This window comes from Botryllus schlosseri, chromosome 2, assembly GCF_051294905.1.
Source record: "Botryllus schlosseri isolate E-star chromosome 2, Bs_hap1, whole genome shotgun sequence".
NCBI classification, from domain to species: domain Eukaryota; kingdom Metazoa; phylum Chordata; class Ascidiacea; order Stolidobranchia; family Styelidae; genus Botryllus; species Botryllus schlosseri.
Genome location: NC_137237.1, coordinates 4,133,195 through 4,151,764, shown reverse-complemented (window position 1 = coordinate 4,151,764; position 18,570 = coordinate 4,133,195). Strand labels below are relative to the sequence as shown.

The following is an 18,570-nucleotide window of genomic DNA, read 5'->3' as shown; positions in this document are numbered from 1 at the left end:
GTCTTTGGTATGACCCGGCCGAAGATCGAACCTACGACCTACCGCTCGAGAAGCCGGACGCATAACCATTACACTATCTCGCTCACCGTATTATTTTGTTCACCAGGGCCAACGATTTATATTGTATAATATCCAAACTACACAAATTTACCGCCCGAGATGACAAACGCTGCGCAATAGAGGAACCTCACTAAGGATTGTGGTTTTAAAAGAGTGGGATGCATCATCACGACCCTTCATGAAGGGCCTTCATGTATTCCGAATATACATTTCTTCACTAGTCGTAAAGTTTTCTCTGTAGATCTGATTTGGCCCGCGGCACAAGGACAGGGATAGGTGGACGAGGCCACGCGTGGGTATGATCCATCTGAACACAACAGCTGGCATGAACAAAATTTGGGAGCTGGCGAAATTGATGGAGAGGAATCCACACTAACCGCGGTTTCGACCGCCACTTAATTCAATCTTTGACTATATTTGCAAGGCAAGAACACCAACCCTCCTCACGAAGAACGCATACAACATACAAGGGAAGAGCGAGGAAGCGTCAAATATCGTGTTGTCGGACGGGGCGCTAATATCAGTAAGCCCAGGTGGTTGTTACCTTGATACACCGCACATGGTCGTGGTCTCATGGCCGTTTCGCATTCTCATTTTGTTCATTACATCGCATTATACCACATGTGCATCGCTGAATAAAGATTAACATCGAGTGACTGCCGGACACTACGCCGAGGTGGATGCCTAAGACAGCAACTGGTCGTTTCGTCATCCGCCCTGTTCGTTACATCGCCTTGTGTGTGGCATTGTACATTGGGTGCTTTTCGGATGAAAATATATAATTTGACGGTTATTACAATGTGTTTATCGGCTGAGAATAATAGTACCGCCGATTATTGATCGGATACAGACTACTATATATTTTCATAGCCAATACAAAGGGCTACACATAATCCACCTTTATCATCGTGGTGAAACCTGATTGAATAACTTACTCTTTCTGCGAAAGTAGAAAAACTATTCAACAAAGACCAGCCGCTTCAGTCGGCGTTATAAGAATGGGATTTATCAGGCGAACTAAAAATTGCGCCACTGCAGGACGAAATAAACAAACGCGAAATGCTACATAAAGATTGCTTACGAGTCTTGAGATATTAGTTTCGTGCACTATATTTATATCGGTAGTCTCGACGGTTGAAGTAATGCACTAGAAATTCTGCATTATAACATATTTCCTGGGTATAAGGTGAGGTAATTGATTGCGCACCGTGGGTAACTATTGCGTGAATAATAATCTGATGGGTGTGAAATGCAGTATAGAATGAAATGAACCATCCTTTCTTACAATGTGCTACGGTTTCTGCAAGTCATTTGTCGATTGCCGTTCATGATGCACGATACGACTGGGGGAAAAGATTACCAAAACCTTGATAAATTGTTTAATGTATTTTGCTTATTCATTCTGTGGATTTGTCATCATACATCAGCTGATTATTTCATTATTAATGATGTTGTTTTGTGTCAGATTTTATATTGTAGAATTATATATATAAGTTGAAAGTTTACGTATAGTGACATATTATTCTCAAGTTACCGAAGGCACTCGATTATGACCCAAAGAGCTACTGCGATATATGATTTTGACGGAATACCCGGTAATGGAGAAATATGCTTACGAGAAGGTGATGTTGTGACAGTATTAAAAACTGATGTCGGAGATGGTTGGTGGGAAGGGACAACTCCAAGTGGGGAAACGGGTCTCTTCCCGGAATCGTATGTTGAAATGACTGTCGAACAAAATGAGATCGCGGTAAGTTGAATTTAAGATAATTTTGTATTTTATATCGACCATACCCATTTCATTGCATTTTGTGACAACGCTATGTGATCACTATTTCACAGATATGTTATTTCCACTAAGGGTCGTGGCTTAAAATTATATGTTTTATATGCTGTGATGCGTGCGATCGAGGTTTCACGAAACCGTGGAATAGCCTACAGTGGAAAATACTATCAAAAATATAATTTCCGTTGATAAACCAACTTTGTGACCAGCTGACTTGAAGGCCTGAAGGTCGTATCGCTGGCCACCATTTCACAGCATTACTTTCTTACACATGAAAATAAACTTCTGTCTGTGTCTGTCTGTCTGTCTGTCTTAGTTGCAACGAGCGCATAATTTTAATTTCAGTACCATATTCAAAGGAATTATTGTGACCAGCAGTAGGCTATAGTCTTTACCGAAACATAAGGCCTACTCTCAATGTGAAACGGAGCTAATTGTTACTGGTAATGAACTGAGAAGTTTCATTGTCTTCATTGATTGAATGCTAGATGAAACTGTTAGGCTCCTGTATGGAATCGGTGTCCTGTGCTCACACTATGTTTTTATCTTTTTACTAACATACTTTAACTTGTAGAATCATCGCTGCTCACCTTATATTAGGCAGTGGGGGTTAGGCTCTGTTCATCTTTGAGATATTTAAAGCTATTTGACATGGTGGAGGACAAATTCTCTGACTGAAAATTTCCTTTTATCCATAATAGAAATTAATCCAATGATTCTTGTACTCTGTGCAAATTCGATAACGTTGGAACTGAGTTTCTCTAAAAAAATAGAAGAAAAAAAATAGGCCTACTTGTTTGATAAAAATCTATGCTGATTTGAAACTGATAAAAACCTGTTACCGGTACCAACCTTGAGTGCTAGTGTGTATATCCAGTGACCAGTCGAAGACATATGTATCTAGTAAAGCCTGGTTCCTCAAAACAGTTACATACTAGCATATCATGGTAGGTTGCAATTGATTCTTCATATCTTACGATTTGAGCAATAAGCCGGGCACGTAATTTTGGAATATTATCAAGGGGGAAATGTCTCAAAAAGTTTTGGAACTGTCCGTCCTGTTGTATGAAGGACACAGTTGAGGCTGGCATGTCAACTCTCGGGTCACAGATAGACCCTTGGCCGTGATATTTTCTTGATTCCATAGTTTTAGCGAGTGTATAAGGTTGAGTCAATCAAGTTTCTTTATTATAATCCACAACATTCAACAAAATTAGTCAGTCCGATTTTATTTCAAATTTTCCAGGCTTACTCAATACATGAGCACTATTGTAGTGTAATGTATTATTTTGTACCAAAACAAAATTGATTTCTTCCATCAAGGCTTCAATGATGCGACAATTTTGCGAAATCTGCCAGCAATTGATTCCTGATTCCAATATTCGTAATTCAGAGTGGCTTTGAGTATATTTTTGATTACTTCCTACCTAAGGCACTAGGATGCTTTTGAATGCGTTCATCAAAAGTTTTGTGGGCATGATGGTTTTGAGACCACAATATGTCCAGGATATATCCTTATATTCTCTGATTTCATGTCAAAATTATTATAAATTGTCATCGAAAATTACTCAAACACAGCTGTAGCCTTTGGAATTGATTCTCAAAATTGATTGTGATGCCTTATATTTCAGCAACAAAATTCCTATAACGATTACCCTGCACCACCGCACGCTGATACATATCAAGACACAGCCACAGACGGTTATTACCAAAGTGAAACAAATAATCAAGGTTACGGTGATCAGCCACAAAACTATGACAATACGGATACATGGTCTGAAGATTGGGATGACGGACAATCAGATGTAACTGCAATTGATAATGTGAGTATGTTTAAGTGGCGGGTGTTTTTGAATCAGTATATCACAATAGGGGGATGTGTTTCTTCATGTACAGACGAGAAGGTTTTCAACATCGACTACCGTATATTCATATGGGGGTAGAAAAAATAGCCAAAGACATCAGAAAGATGAGGTTATGAATGTAGAAATTGGTAGATACTAATCAGACCCGTGTACAAATTTTGATTGTTGATTTATCACCTGTGTTTACTTTTTGTCGTGTTTTATCATCTCTCATACATAGAATGTCGTGCTGTAATGTGCAAATTTAATCAATAGTGCCGGAATCTCGCTCAGGACTTGTGTGATATCATCAAAACACAAAACTCCAAAACTTGGATTACGATGCAAATATCACAGCTCGCATTGTTCGCAGTTGATTCCTATAGCAGGAAGTATCAAATGATGTCATGACACGTGCAAAATGTTTCTTTATGACAATATGCTGTCGAGTAAACCCTGCCGGTGTGTCACGTTTTGAAAGGAAACATTCCCTATGAGTAGTCAAAAATTATGTATCTTATTTTGCCTGAGGCCTGTTGCGACACTTCCAGATTTTCTGATGCAAAGTTGTCTTTTTGTTTCTCAAAACGCTGTTGCTTCTTGCTTTGTTCTCGGGACTGCTTTTGTTTTTCAAAGGAGCTATAATCTATAGCTATAAACTATACCAAAATAATTCGACATGTTGCTATCAATATTTACTCAACCAACGCCGATTGTGACCATAAGTAATCAGTGTCCTGTTCCATGATAACCATCCCCATCATAGTTATGAAATTTGTCAACAAAGGCTTGGTTTGTAATGTAACTCATAAATTTAGGAACTTAGTAGTGTATATTCTCAAATTGGCTGAATTGAATTGAATATATCATGTTCCCATGTGTCAGTATAAAACTAAAAATATCCTTCATGATATTGAACATATGATATTTGTTATAGTAGAGTATGGGCCATTTTGTCACTAGGACTGCAATGAATCTTCTCAAAGTCAATGATGTGATATTATCCCTGTGCTTCTTACGTAACTTGCTTAACAGAAGACAAGATAGTGCCTGTAATGTCTTTGTACTAGAATTTAACCAGATCTGTACTGTTCAGATATTCATAAAGATTCCTCAATAGGCTTTCACGGGTATTGATGAAGTCTCTTTATCTGATTTTAGTTTGTTGTTTGAGGAGGTTTATTGTCTTCCACACAAAGATTTCATATGTGACAGATATTCCCACACAAAGAAAATAGTCCTTTGTTTTTGTTCCTCTTCTGCAAATCAATGACGTTAATGATAATTTATTATATTCAGTAACTATATTTGTGATTTATTGCAAGGCTCACCTACTGATGTTGGTGTCGTGTGTATCATCTACAAGTTGAATAGGCCAACTGGTACCTACCCTTATACAATAACCCCAGAATATGCCGCTTACTTACCCAAAACGCCACAATAAGGTCTACGGTAATATATCTGAAATAGTACCAGTAGATCACAATGAAGTTACCACAGTTGTAGGACCGCCTGTATATCAAATTCCATTGGTCTCTTTGATGAATAGTAGGCCTAATATCTCGTAACCATACCATTTACTATGAAATGACCCATTTTGAATGACACTGAAATATACTAGCTATAGTTTGTCTGGAGTGATCTTGCTCTAATTGTGTGCTCATTACCTGTCTTGTGTGTGGTCTTTTTGCTAACATTTGACTGTGTAGACAATGGAGTGTGCTGTGACCAACAAAATTTGTGTAATATAACCCAGTTAGTGTAGTAAGATGGAATGATACCAACATCACATTCTATTCCTCTATCCCTATGCAGCATTGTGTGCTTGACAGCATATGTAAATATTATGCATCACAGATTTAGAGCTGCACAAGTGCACAGTCATTGCCCGTGATTTGTAGAGAGAAGCTTTGTCTGTTGGTGTCTGAATCAAAATTTATTGAGATTCAATTGAAAATTGCAATTAGTCATGTGTTTGATTGTAAAATACACTCTTGCCATGGTGCGTACCGTAAGTGCAGCCCAATTTCAGCCATTTTTGCATGCGGCACTTGATCAAATTGATTACACAATGTGATTTGGGTTGGACTCCATTCATTCTGCTTTTCAACTCCGGTTGTTAACCTCTGTTTTCTCATAGCAGCCTGTCATGCTCGGCAGAAGGGCTACCGTCAGTGTCACTAATGTGGAAGATAGCAACCGATCTGGGGGTTCCAGCAAAGTAACAGGAACTGTGGGGAAAAACTTCAATCGTTTCTCATCGTTTGTTAAACACGGAGGGGAAGCGTACATCCTAGGGAAGGCAGATGCCAGAGTTCGCCAATCAGACCAAGTAAGGCAATTGTCAGTGATTTGAGAACTCGGAATGATCTAAAAATACCCTCTCATCGATGTGTGTAAAGTGTAAACATTGACTGTCCTTATTTTAAGCACTAGGCGTACTCGGTTACATTGCCACAGTGATATTCTTGCTAATAAAGTTACACGGAATCGCCTCCATATTATGCTTTATAATCGTTAGCCTATGGTGAATTCTGGTGTATTATGTTTACTATTATTCAATTGTTGGCTCAGGCAACTCATATCACGGATGTTATGGAAATGACTATTGTGTTCCGTGTAGTTTCTTGGGTTCTTCCTCACTGCTGGAATAGGCATCATAAATAGAGTTTCCATGTGTGAGAGAGAATCAATTTTCGCAGCTCTCCAATAGAGTTTCAATTCTACATGATTAGTAGCACATTCTGTTTATCCTTGTTCACCATGTACCATATGCTTGAAAAGTCGTTACCATTGTCACAATGTGAATTTCATGGATTGTAATTCTGATTGTAACATGATACTTTCGTATGTTGGTTTCACTTTTGAATCTGTTTTGAATCACATTAGTGTTCCGATAACCCTTGGTAAGAGGCACCTGAACGGTCTTCGAGTATGTAATGTATTCGTGCTTAATAGATGTTGTAATGAAAGTGAAAGCAATAACCAATAATAACCTCAGTGAACTTGTTGTTGTTGCTGTTTATGGTATTCATAGCTTTGTCAACTACTATGGTCATTTACACCTGGCCAATTTTCTTCATTTCTGAATCGAATATTTGACTTACGAGTCGAGTCCAGTCTTCGCGTATCTCTCACGGGGTTGTAATAACTCGAGTCATGACTCGATCTGATTCCGACTCGAGTCATTATATTCTGGTGACTCGACTTGACTCGATTCATTGTTTCAAATGTATTAACTCTACATGAACTCGAGTCATCGATCGTGACTCAGACCAAGTCATATGACTCTAGACTAGGACGGCCATGACAGACATTTCCTTATAACTTCGAAGAGTAGTAAAGTTACCACATCATTGGTACTTCGTCAATCAGTCCTGATACTTGGAAAATAGGGCCAGAAACTGTTGAAGAGTTAGGAAAATTACGATATTATGAATGCGAGCCATTGGATATCACTCGAGCAGAGTTAAAAAATATGGGTTGAACCGGAGTGAACTGAAAACTGAACACAATTACTTGAACTCAGGCTCGAGTCAAAATGCTATGACTCAGACTCGGCACTCTACTAGCGGACTCGGACTCGGTGGTGAATTGAAAATGACTCGACTTGACTCGAGTCAAAATTGTAAAAGTGAGATTGACTTGTGACTCGGAACCTTGTGACTTGGTTACAAGTTGTAACTTACAACCCTGAATCATTTTGCCCAGTTCTAGTTACAGATTGTGTTCAAAATGTAGAACAGACAATGCAAGTGTATGGTGCTTAATACAGCAACCCATTACAACCGCCAATTGACCACCCTTACATTGAACCGGAAAGATTACGAGGTGCTGCTTTTTCAGGTCCATATCACGTACACGGGCGACGGCACAGCATACTGGAAAACAAGCGGACATACGTTTTCTTGCGCCATCGAAGATCCGTCTGTCAAAAGCAAAATGAGAGGTGAACTGGAAGTTCAGGCATAAAATTTCTAGTTCAATTGCAATTGGAAGTTGCAATTTCAGTGTCACGTCAAAAATAATTCAAGTAGGAGCAGATAACGAAGGTAGCAAAAGTTTTCAAGTACGTAGTTTTGAAACTTAGATTTGGTTGACCGGGACTGATACTTTGAGCTTGTAATCAGAGGTGTCTGGTTTTGAAATAGCAGGGTGCCTCTCCGTGACTAACGCAAAATGACTGATGACTCTACGAATTATCGGTAGAATCTTGATAAATATACAAATATACACTGATACAAATGGTTTTTCACCCAGTTGTTATGACATTATCACTCATACATGTGATGCATGAATATTTATAATATGACGTTAAGCTGACTGTTTGATATACAAGGGCCTAACCGCCTAACGATTATTATTTTTATGCCACTATGCTTATTATCAGTACGATCCTTTTCCACAAACATCACAATTTATAGTTTGTCACACCAGCATGCATATCCCTAGATGAAATTAATTTGCATTTTACAAAATCCAAACTGCAAAATGTAAGTTGTCCTGCCGAAAGTTATCTATCAGTATTCTAAAAACGTTACCGATTGAGTAAGTAGTAGGCCTACAAATAGACAATTTTCTCTACTTCTTTGAAATTATGTTCTCGGAGTACCCCAGTATGTTTTAACTTCGTTACTGGCCAGTGGGCATCGATGAGTCACATCACATGAATAGTTTAGGCGGAAGTTGGATAAAAATACTTGTAAGAAGTCTTGATGCCTTGAGCCTGAAACCCGCTCTGTGGCAGTAGAAATAAGGCACTGTTACAAACAGAATGACTTTCTGACTTCACCTAGGATGGAAGAAATTAGTTGTTTATTACATTATATTTTAGTGAGGCAGCCAATTCTTAATGGTCGCTTCCAATTACGTTCAGGTTTAAAGAGTTTCGTCGCATACAAACTCACCCCCAGCGATACCAACGTCAGTGTCGAGAGGAGGTACAAACATTTCGATTGGTTGTATGACCGATTGGTGCAGAGGTATCCGATGTTGGTGGTGCCGCGGTTACCTGAAAAGCAGGCGTCCGGTCGGTTCGAGGAAGATTTTATCGAATCCAGAATGTCGAGACTGAAACTATGGGTAGGTGGTATTACGTTACATTACCTCGTTCTTTGTGACTGATAACAGTGACTATATTATATTTATATTGAAGTAGCCAAGTAGCCCTGAATATTTAGCCCGACTTTCGTCAGGGGTGGTGATTATCACTTGTCAGTAACTAGATCTGGAAAGAACATTGTATATATGAACAGTTGGTTTGTGGTACAGAACTTGAAGATAGTTTTCAATACAACATCCATTGTAGTAAAATATTTATTCAACTCGAAGACTTTTCGGGTGCCTCTTTTCAAGAGTTAACGGCACACTAAAGGGATTTAAACAGAATGAAGAGCAGAAAGGCGAAATATGACGCAACAATCAGAAGTTACATACCATGAAGTCCGCAATGTAACGATGGCAACAATAACAAACTTGAAGAGTACGATACAAGTAACATAGCATTTTGAAACCAAACAATAACAAACACGAATTAGAACGCACTAATGGGAAATTTGTAAGTTATACAGAAAATCTTTTTGTCTACATAAAATAGGCTTGGTCAATAGGGTCCATCAAACCACTAGGTGTCGCCAGACTTTAGGTGGTAACCGCCGTTGTTACGTACGCGGTTGCCGTTATCAGAAACCTGTAGGTTACTTCTCGATTGTGTAAGGGTATTTTATATGGAAATAATGGCTACAACATATTCTACGTGGACCGTGAGCTCGCTATAAAATGAACTAAAACTTCGAAAACTTCTTGTGCTGAGCTGGTAGCCGATATTTAGTTGATAATTTCACATTCTCACCTAGTTATCAAATCGGCCTTATTTCCTTACGTAGAAGCTTTCCGAAGCTTTAGTTCATTTTATAGCGAGCTCACGGTCCCCGTCGAATATGTTGTAGCCATTTTTTCCATATAAAATACCCTTACACAATCGAGAAAGTCACCTACAGGTTTCTGAATACGGCAACCGCGTACGTAACAAAGGCGATTACCACCTAAAGTCTGGCGACACCTAGTGGTTTGGTGGACCCTATTGGATGATTGTTGATTCTAGGGCTTTCAAATGAAACAAGGATCTGCCTCGCGCAATGACAGTAAACATTTGGTCATTATAGTTTTGATCACAAGAAGGGTTCTCACTTAAATGTTGGCCAATTGCCGAAGCATATGCTTGGTAATCGTCGTAACAGTCGGTTTTGGCGGCTGATTTGCATTGTCGTGCGAATTCCGTACGGTCATTTGCGCAAGTTTTTGAGCGAATCAATTTGGGAATGTGTTGCGTTATCCGTTCAAACAATCTTTGTCATGTACGTCCCACATACCTACTATCACAGTGGCACTTAAATTCGTAGACGACGTTACTTGCATTTAAAGCAGGAAGTACATCCTTTCGGAAGTTTGGCAAAAGTGGTTTGGTTGTATACACCACATGCGCATTTACACTATAATAACAACGGTGCACGGCCGATTTGATCAACTTTTCAAACCGATTCGACACATTGCCTAGCCAAGGTAGATGTAAAAATGCCGGGCATTTTTCCGGTCCATAATTGGGAGGTTGATCCGAACGTTTTAACACTCTTGCGAAGGAGCATTTCAATATATGCTCAGGATAGCCATTTTTTGATAAGATAGAATGGATCTCATCCAATTCACGTGGCAATTTTTCTGGCGAACAGATACGCAAGGCCCGATAAACCAGAGTTTAAGTGAGAACCCTTCTTGTGCTCAAAACTATAATGACCAAATGTTTACTGTCATTGCGCGAGGCAGATCCCTGTTTCATTTGAAAGCCCTAGAATCAGCAATCATCCAATTGACCAAGCCTATTTTATGTAGACAAAAAGATTTTCTGTATAACTTACAAATTTCCCATTAGAGCGTTCTAATTCGTGTTTGTTATTGTTTGGTTTCAAAATGCTATGTTACTTGTATCGTACTCTTCAAGTTTGTTATTGTTGCCATCGTTACATTGCGGACTTCATGGTATGTAATTTCTGATTGTTGCGTCATACTTCGCCTTTCTGGTTCTGCTCTTCATTCTGTTTAAATCCCTTCAGTGTGCCGTTAACTCTTGAAAAGAGGCACCCGAAAAGTCTTCGAGTTGAATAAATATTTTACTACAATGGATGTTGGATTGAAAGCTATCTTCATTGTATATATATATAAAAAAAATCGTATAATCGAGGCGAGTTGATGGCTTTAGCTGATTGTTTATGGCAGTGACGTGATCTTTAGTGATACGACTCTTGATATACTGGTATAAAGTTATTTGGAATAACATATTTGTATTGACATGAAGTTAAATATTTTCGACTGACACTCGTCAGGCCTAATCGCCAGCAATTAGGAGAGAATTGATACGATTGTCGATATACAATGATCTTTTCAATTCTCTACTAGTTGCTGACGATTACCCATGACAAGTGACGGCCAATAATATTCAGTTACATTGCGATATCAACATGTTATTCAATAGTCTATTGAAGTTCTGAACCTCCAACAGTCTATGCAAAGTCATTTTGAAATCTCTGGTAGTTGCCGACTATTACCCCTGACGAGTGTCAGTCGAAAATCTTCGGGTGTATTTCAACATAAATATATTACCGGTATTCAATTGGATATTAAAGTTCTGTTTCTCTGCCAGTCTCTTCATTGGTACTTATCCATCGCCGTATTGCGCAGATGTTCCATATATGCAAGCACCCGGTGCTGTCTATGTCGAGCGTGTTCCGAAATTACATAACGCTGACGGAGCAAAAAGCGTGGAAAATGGCGAAGCGGAAAGCGGAAAAAGACGAGCTGTTGGGAGCCAATTTCTTTTTGACCGTAGACATCTCGTCTCAACCCTCGCACTTTGACGGCCGCGACGCCGAAGTGCGGCTGGAACATTTCAAACGTTTCGTGAAATGTGAGTCCTCGTGACTAGCGGACTTGGACAACTAGATAATTCTAGTTGTATAATTAGACTGATTTAGAGCGAAATGCCGGTGGTCTAATTGTAGTCTAATTTGTGACATTTATCTATGCTCTAATTTTAATTCCAATTTAAGGGGACTAGCAACCCAAAAAAATCAAAATTTTTGATGATTTTTTTTCGTGTAAGAAATATCAACATTTAATCTCTGCTGTCACCTCATGTCCATTTTTCACCAAAACAATAACAAAAAACTGCAATATTTCGATTTTATTTTCCTTTGATAATTGGGGGGGGTAGTTTTTTTCAAGTTCCAACCAAAAGATATCATGTTTCGTCCGATGACTTTATGAAATATATGATTTGACAGTTATAAAATATATCTATCTGTATTATCTCCGGGTACAAATTTGTTTGATTGTTGTCAGTTGGCATTCTAGCATTCTGGCACTCGTTCGTATCGGTAACATTGGTAACAGTTCTTCATTGACTTTTTACGTTTCAAGTGTTTGATAGTCGTTTTCTCAATTGTAAAATTTTGTTGAGTTGCATCACGGCAAACCAAAACTTTGTTTGAAATATTTGTCGTAAATGCATCACTCAAGGTTTTTTGAAAAGCTGAGATTCATACCTGTGCTATGCTAAAAGTTCTTAGTCATAGGTATCATGTAAAGAGGTACAGAATGTCTGGGTAAACTTACAGCAAATTTATGATAAAAAGTTAAATTTTTTTGAATTTCGAAATGAAATTTATCCTAGGTGGGTTGCATGTAATGCTTCACAATATCGAGATTTTGCATTCCCCGTGTCTGTGCATTTTCTGTCATTGAAATACAAAAAAATCCACAATCTGCAGGGGAGAACGAAAGTTTTTGGTTTTTTGTTTATAGCATAGCGACATCTAGCAACTGTGAAAATTTCATGGTGATGGGGGTGGCCATCCGAAATTTAGGTTTTTGGGTTGCTAGTCCCCTCAAGTCCTGGTGTTCCTGAAAATTGTATAGGAGAACTGTACCGCGCGAAACGACCCAAGCTTTCCGTACCGGTACTGACATCTGCCATTCTCATGCTTAAGTAATTGAACTATGATTTGATATGGACTTGATTTTTGTTGCATTTCTTCCTAATTCTGGATTATTTCGATTTCCAAGTTTTTGCAAATTCTGTAATTCTATTTCCAATCCTGTTTTGTAAAGCTAAAAAATATTCTAGTGGTGCAACAAAATTTGGATGCTGAGTTATGACCAATCCTGGTTTAAAAGTTCCCAGGACGGACAATGTATTGAAACTATGCTTTTATCAGTTAAAGTTTGACTCTCAGCTTGAAGTTGTATATTTTCATCAATCGGCAGGATCTACTCCGACTGCTCGGCTCGATATAATTGAGCAGATTGTCACACCCAACCGTACTCTTGATTATTTCATGAAGTGAAGCTTTGAAGACATTTTTCGCACTTAAAAAACTTAATTTTGACCTAATGTATGTAAATTAGGTGCTTTCCCACATAATGTTAGAATTGTACTGCTTATCTTCATTTCTGGTTGGAACGGTCTGTTCTCACGAAGTAGTTTTACAAGAAAAAACTTTATTTTAGCGAAATCGCGATTTTATCAAAATCACACATTATAGTAGAAATATCTAAAATTTGTTGTAGTACAACAAAAGATAATGGGCCGTCCACAACGGTTAGGCGTATAAAGTAGGCTACAAGCTGTAAAATGTCAAATGATAAGTTCACCGACAGTGCAAACATCTACGATACAAACGAAATGCAGGTACCAAAAAAATGGATTCGGCGAGCAATTTTGACAATTCCTGACCTAACGCTACAATTTTGACATGTTTAAAAGAAAATTCGGCTTAGTGATAACAAACTATTGAAACTACATTTTTCGTAGATGAAATTTCATTGCTCAATAAGATCCACTGTCACTGCTCGAATGAAATCGTTTCAGTTGATTGTGGGGGCTTTTCTGACCACTCTGTCTAGTAACAATTGTACATTATCAACTCTTTCTCACCACAAAGGTATGGAGGAAGGAGTGTCACAGTTGACCACCACTTCCCGGGAGATGGCGAATAAACACATAACGACTTTTAAGAAGGAGTTTCTGTCGATGAGCAAATCATTTACGACGCTGTCCAACGCCTTCAACCAACATCAGACGCTGGAGTCGCAAGCGTTGACGGAAGCCGTACGATTCACAGGTGTGTGTGTTTGCTGGTTTGTATAAAATTTTAGCTTTTAAAAACAATAGTATTTACGGCGGCGAATTAATACTGATTAAACTAACCACCGTAAATAATATGATTGGAAATCCTAGATTTTGAACATCAATCACTTTGCTTCGACGGCTTGGAATTGAGCTAAATCTGTTGTGAATCAACAATTTCATGGGGTAGCCGGTAAAATTTGAAAATTTTTTATATTTATCTTTGTTCAACATTTTTTCTTATGTAGCAATGCTTCTATAGGTTGGAATTGAGCCAAAATTGGTGTGCAGCGTACTAGTAGGCAACCTAACAATTTTATCAAGTAGGCTAGCCAGTAAAATTTGAGAAACAAGTTGTTTTTGAACGGCCCTACTGACCATCTCTGTTTGAAGCACTGTGTGATTGACATGCAGTCGTCTTTCTGACTATTATCCGCATATTCTTATTCATCCTAGTGACATCTTTTATCAATTCGTTCACGTGAATATAAGCAGGGGCTAACTGACTTGGCTGCTTTTCAATGTGACATTACTATCCAGGTCAAACTTACGAAAAGGTCGGCGACCTCTTCGGAGAACAGCCCAAGAACGACATGAGGCCTCTTCTTCACAATTTGTGGCTCTACAAGGGAGTACTGGAAGTGTTTCCGGACGTGTGGCACGTAAGTCGACTATTGGTCACCGTGTGCAGTTCAACGCAATAGTATTATTTAAAAAGTTCAAAACACCACAAGATTGTGAAAAATGAAAAGATAGGGAGGAGTCTAAGCTGCTTGGAGTAGTCTTTCAATCAAACACCCATCTCGGTCTGGCTCATGTAAATATAAGAGGCATGTACACCGAATGAAAATATACATTTGAATATTATATTGATATTGAAACACACCCGAAATCTCTACTGCACGCTGACGATTACCATTGACGAGTGTCGGTATGAATATGGTATATTATTACAGTTATATTTTCAAAGTAGACGTTCAATTGTATATTGAAATTCCGTATCTTGAAGGGTCTCTTCAGATACAGAATGAATATGTCTACTTTGAACATAGCATATAAAGGTCAATCGATAAAAATAATTTGGCATATGTCTGTAGGCAAAGTTGATGTGGCAGATGGAGGTCCGGTAATCTCAAGAAGCACAGTAGAATCTGTTTGTATTTCAACTTGGATTGCACATACTCTACGGCTCTCTGAACGCCGACGGAATACTGTTTTACAGTCGTGGTATTTGTTAGAGCGATGTCGTCTCGTAATTCGCGCTTAATTGAATGGCGATGATTGTGGTCAATGCTCACGCTCCATTTCTGTTTTAGATGCAATCCGGCGCTTTGAGGAAAGTACGCGAATGCAAGAAGCTGCAGGAAGAAGGTCGCATGTCCGCTGCCGACGTGGACTCTGTTGAGGAGAGGGCGCAGAGAGTGACTAGCTGCATGCAGGTTTGTGGTCAACTTGATTTGCCATTGGTGATGTTCTGAAGTAGTTCGAGTCGAATGGGTACAAGCATTGACAGATAGTTGTTGTCAGCAACCTTATTGCGACAGCTCAGCACCCAATTCCAACTAATGATATTTTGTTAACTTCTCCGGTGTAGGTCGTCAGAGATGACATATATTTTAGAGACATATCTGGACTCTGTGTATAGTTATATTGTATGTAAAACATATTAGCGCTTGTGGCATGCTTACAAGATGGTATCCATGTTTTATAGCACAAGCTAATATAAGCTGTTAATGCTTAATAGAACATAATTAGAAAGGGAACTGAAATTCCCATGAGTGAAATGTCTCTTATGTTTGAATTTTTATGCCAATGACCTCATATGTGGTGATACAACAAAGTTATTTTGATATCTCTAGCCCTGACGAGTGACAGCCAAAATTATTTGGGCTTATTTTAATACGACCATATTATTTAAGTATAGATACTGGCATTTATCGTGAGTGCTCATTTTTTGTTACTTTTATGTGTATGTGACACACTTTCCTGAACTATTCCAGGCCGAAGTGACACATTTCCATAAAGAAAGAGTCCTGGACTTCAAGCACATGATGACGGAGATGTTGACAAGTCAAATCGAGTTCTACGAAGGCATTGCCGGGCATCTGCGACTGGCGAAGGCGAAATTCGAAGACATACCAGACGAACCTTGAAGAGCTCATGCCTCCCGAGGAGTGGTCTCCGTTTTCAGCTTGCTGTATAGCTAGTTCCATGTTCGGGCACGAAATTGGCATCGCAATTGTGCTTATTCTATCTATCGCTGAGCATAATTTTATCTGAGTTCATTATCGGTGCGCAATAACACCCTGCAATTTTGAAAGTGATGTTTAGTAGACTTGACGTATAATTTACGTGCAGTTACTGTTTTGCCAAACTAGCGATAGCAAAACGCATGTTACATATACATGCGCTTCATATTCCAAATTATCATACGATATCAGCATTTGATATCACAAAATGATACGTACTGGGCTCTTATCATGTGTGACTAACCATGCCTGGAGTTGGCAGTCTTGGTTGTTAAGATTACAGACACGATATCTACAAATCATACCGTTTGGTCGAGCTGATAGCCTTACCAGTCTCTCGGTGGCATCGTCCCTATTCCTCTTCATATCACTACATCATACAGCCTATTATCGGTAATGTATGCTGGAATCGTAGATTGCCTCGTTGCAATCTCTGATAATTGAGCTCTATGGGCATGACTGCTTTGGTAAATAAAGCATATAAATCACCTGTTCATTAGGCGCAGTACATGTCGTTTTGAAGCACATCAGCTGTAGACGATCAACTCAATAGTACTTCCAATGATAACTTTACTTTCTGTGAATTATTGAAACTTCTTCGTTATTCTAATGCTATATGTTTTTATTGCTGTTACCAGTGTTCTTTTTCTCTTTTGATGGGATTTTAGCAAGCTGTTCGGTTTGTTTTATCTTCATTCACTCACTTTGCCATATCAGTAAAGTCAGCCGCAATATAGTTAACAACTCCTATATTTCAAGTGATATATTGTCAATAGCATATGACTAGCATTTGTTGCTCTTACCGTCGATAGCTCAGGTTGTCCAAAAGCTATTGCATTGACTTGTGCTTCATTTTCGATTCCGATAAGCTTTTTTTATATGCATTTGTGGACTGGATTATCTGTACCATTTCTGTACTGCGGTGTGCCTTTGTTTGTTCATTTTTTTACCTTGTGCAGGCTGATTTCATGTGCTGGATCTGTTTTGTTTTGCAAAAGTGCCTCGCTCTCCGTTCGCAATTTCTTTGAGGCCCGTTACATGGTCTTTCTCTGATTAAACAATAAATATATATTACCGGTTTGACCGAGTTTGCATCCTCTTGGTGAACGGTTTTAGTCATTTCATGTATTTTAATTAGTAGCGCAGACGCGTGACCAAAATGGACCTTATGTTGAAGGATGAAGTTTGTAGGAGTTACTATACTTGTGTTCAGGTAGGCCTATTTATTTAGAGAACAGCGATCACCACTTTTATGTGGCTCTGTTGCAGTGTTGGGATGACTCGAATCACCGTTTTCGTATGACTTGACTTGACTCGAGTCACTTTGCTAAAATGACTTGACCCGGCACATCAGAAATCCGGATTGACTCGGAGCAAAATTCACGAGTCAATTTCAAGTAATCGGTGTCGATAAAAATCACTTTCTTCCGTATGTTCGGATTGTTCGCGAAACGCTCTTGTAACCCGTGAGAGACCTATCATTCAATGATGGTGTGTTTTACTGAGCCTTCATTGTTCTCACATAAATAAATTGACCGCAAACGAAGTGATCGAAGCTTACGTTGTCGTAAACTAGTAGTAAAGTAATATAATAGCAAAATATTCATATCAGAATCAATGACCATTCAATCTGTGTTTCAGACAGCTAGCAAAATGCAATCACGTAATCATGCCTCATACTTCGAAAAGGCAACTTGACTTGAATTGTGACTTGACTTTTGACTCGAGTCAAAATGTGAAATGACTCGTGACTCGAAGGTAGTGACTTGATCCCAACACTGGTCTGTTGTATCTTACATTTCTGAAAATAGGGTTTATTCAGCAACGTTCATAACATATGAACACTGAACAGGACAGTCCATCAACAATATTATGAGAGTATTAGCCCAAGCAAAACACTATAGTAAAAATAGGTGTAAAAATGTCTTGTCACATCAGTTGTCTTGTGGAAAAACACTGGTCACGTATTTTGGGCCGGGGAAAAAAGTACACATGATGCTATCGCATAAGGCTTTCATACAGTGCAGTAATTTTAGCCCGTTTCCCACGCCCCCGCCCCATGGAGGCACCGAAATAGGCCGGGTGATGAGTACGTCTGGGCGAATGTACAGACCCTTTCCCCAAAATACAGGTCGCAAAGGGTCTAATTTTGGATCGTGACGGCACCAGGAGGACCTTTTAATATGTATGTAATATGTAACGTAGCAATGTAGTTACTATGCAACAAGGATGTGCAGTTATTTCCCCCGCGGGCCAAATGAATAGCAGAAAATACGTTGGCGGGCCACTATATTCTGCAGCGTAATAATTGTACTACTTAATTGAAAGCAGTGAATGCCATTGTCAATATACATGCTGGTCATTTAATGTATTGATATAATGCAATGGGAAATTGACGGTGAATTAACAAAAATTATATTTATTTGCCGCCATAATTCAAAACAATGGTAA

The 18,570-nt window shown here is 38.8% G+C and overlaps 1 protein-coding gene across 4 annotated transcripts; it reads left to right on the top strand.

Annotated features, from left to right (window-relative positions):
• Nucleotides 1–1,525: 1,525 nt before the first annotated feature.
• LOC145433081 (sorting nexin-33-like) lies at nt 1,526–17,202 on the top strand. 4 transcript variants are annotated; one of them, XM_080309995.1, is made up of 11 exons: nt 1,526–1,810; nt 3,478–3,669; nt 3,743–3,820; nt 5,834–6,022; nt 7,537–7,639; nt 8,567–8,772; nt 11,425–11,650; nt 13,686–13,865; nt 14,411–14,532; nt 15,187–15,309; nt 15,871–17,202. In XM_080309995.1, exons 1-11 carry the CDS (start codon nt 1,610–1,612, stop codon nt 16,021–16,023), a joined length of 1,773 nt encoding a protein of 590 aa, XP_080166121.1. In that variant the 5' UTR covers nt 1,526–1,609; the 3' UTR covers nt 16,024–17,202. The 4 variants fall into 4 exon arrangements, with proteins under 4 accessions (XP_080166121.1, XP_080166120.1, XP_080166123.1 ...); XM_080309994.1 differs by having other exon boundaries at nt 5,831–6,022; XM_080309997.1 differs by lacking the exon at nt 3,743–3,820.
• The last annotated feature ends 1,368 nt before the right edge of the window (nt 17,203–18,570 follow it).

Bases quoted from the DNA above. Each gene is read 5' to 3' on its own strand.
- LOC145433081 (XM_080309994.1), top strand. From the start codon at position 1,610: ATGACCCAAAGAGCTACTGCGATATATGATTTTGACGGAATACCCGGT. The intron at 8,773-11,424 runs GTAGGTGGTATT...CGTATTGCGCAG, and splicing joins TGTCGAGACTGAAACTATGG to ATGTTCCATATATGCAAGCA. The intron at 14,533-15,186 runs GTAAGTCGACTA...TTTCTGTTTTAG, and splicing joins TGTTTCCGGACGTGTGGCAC to ATGCAATCCGGCGCTTTGAG.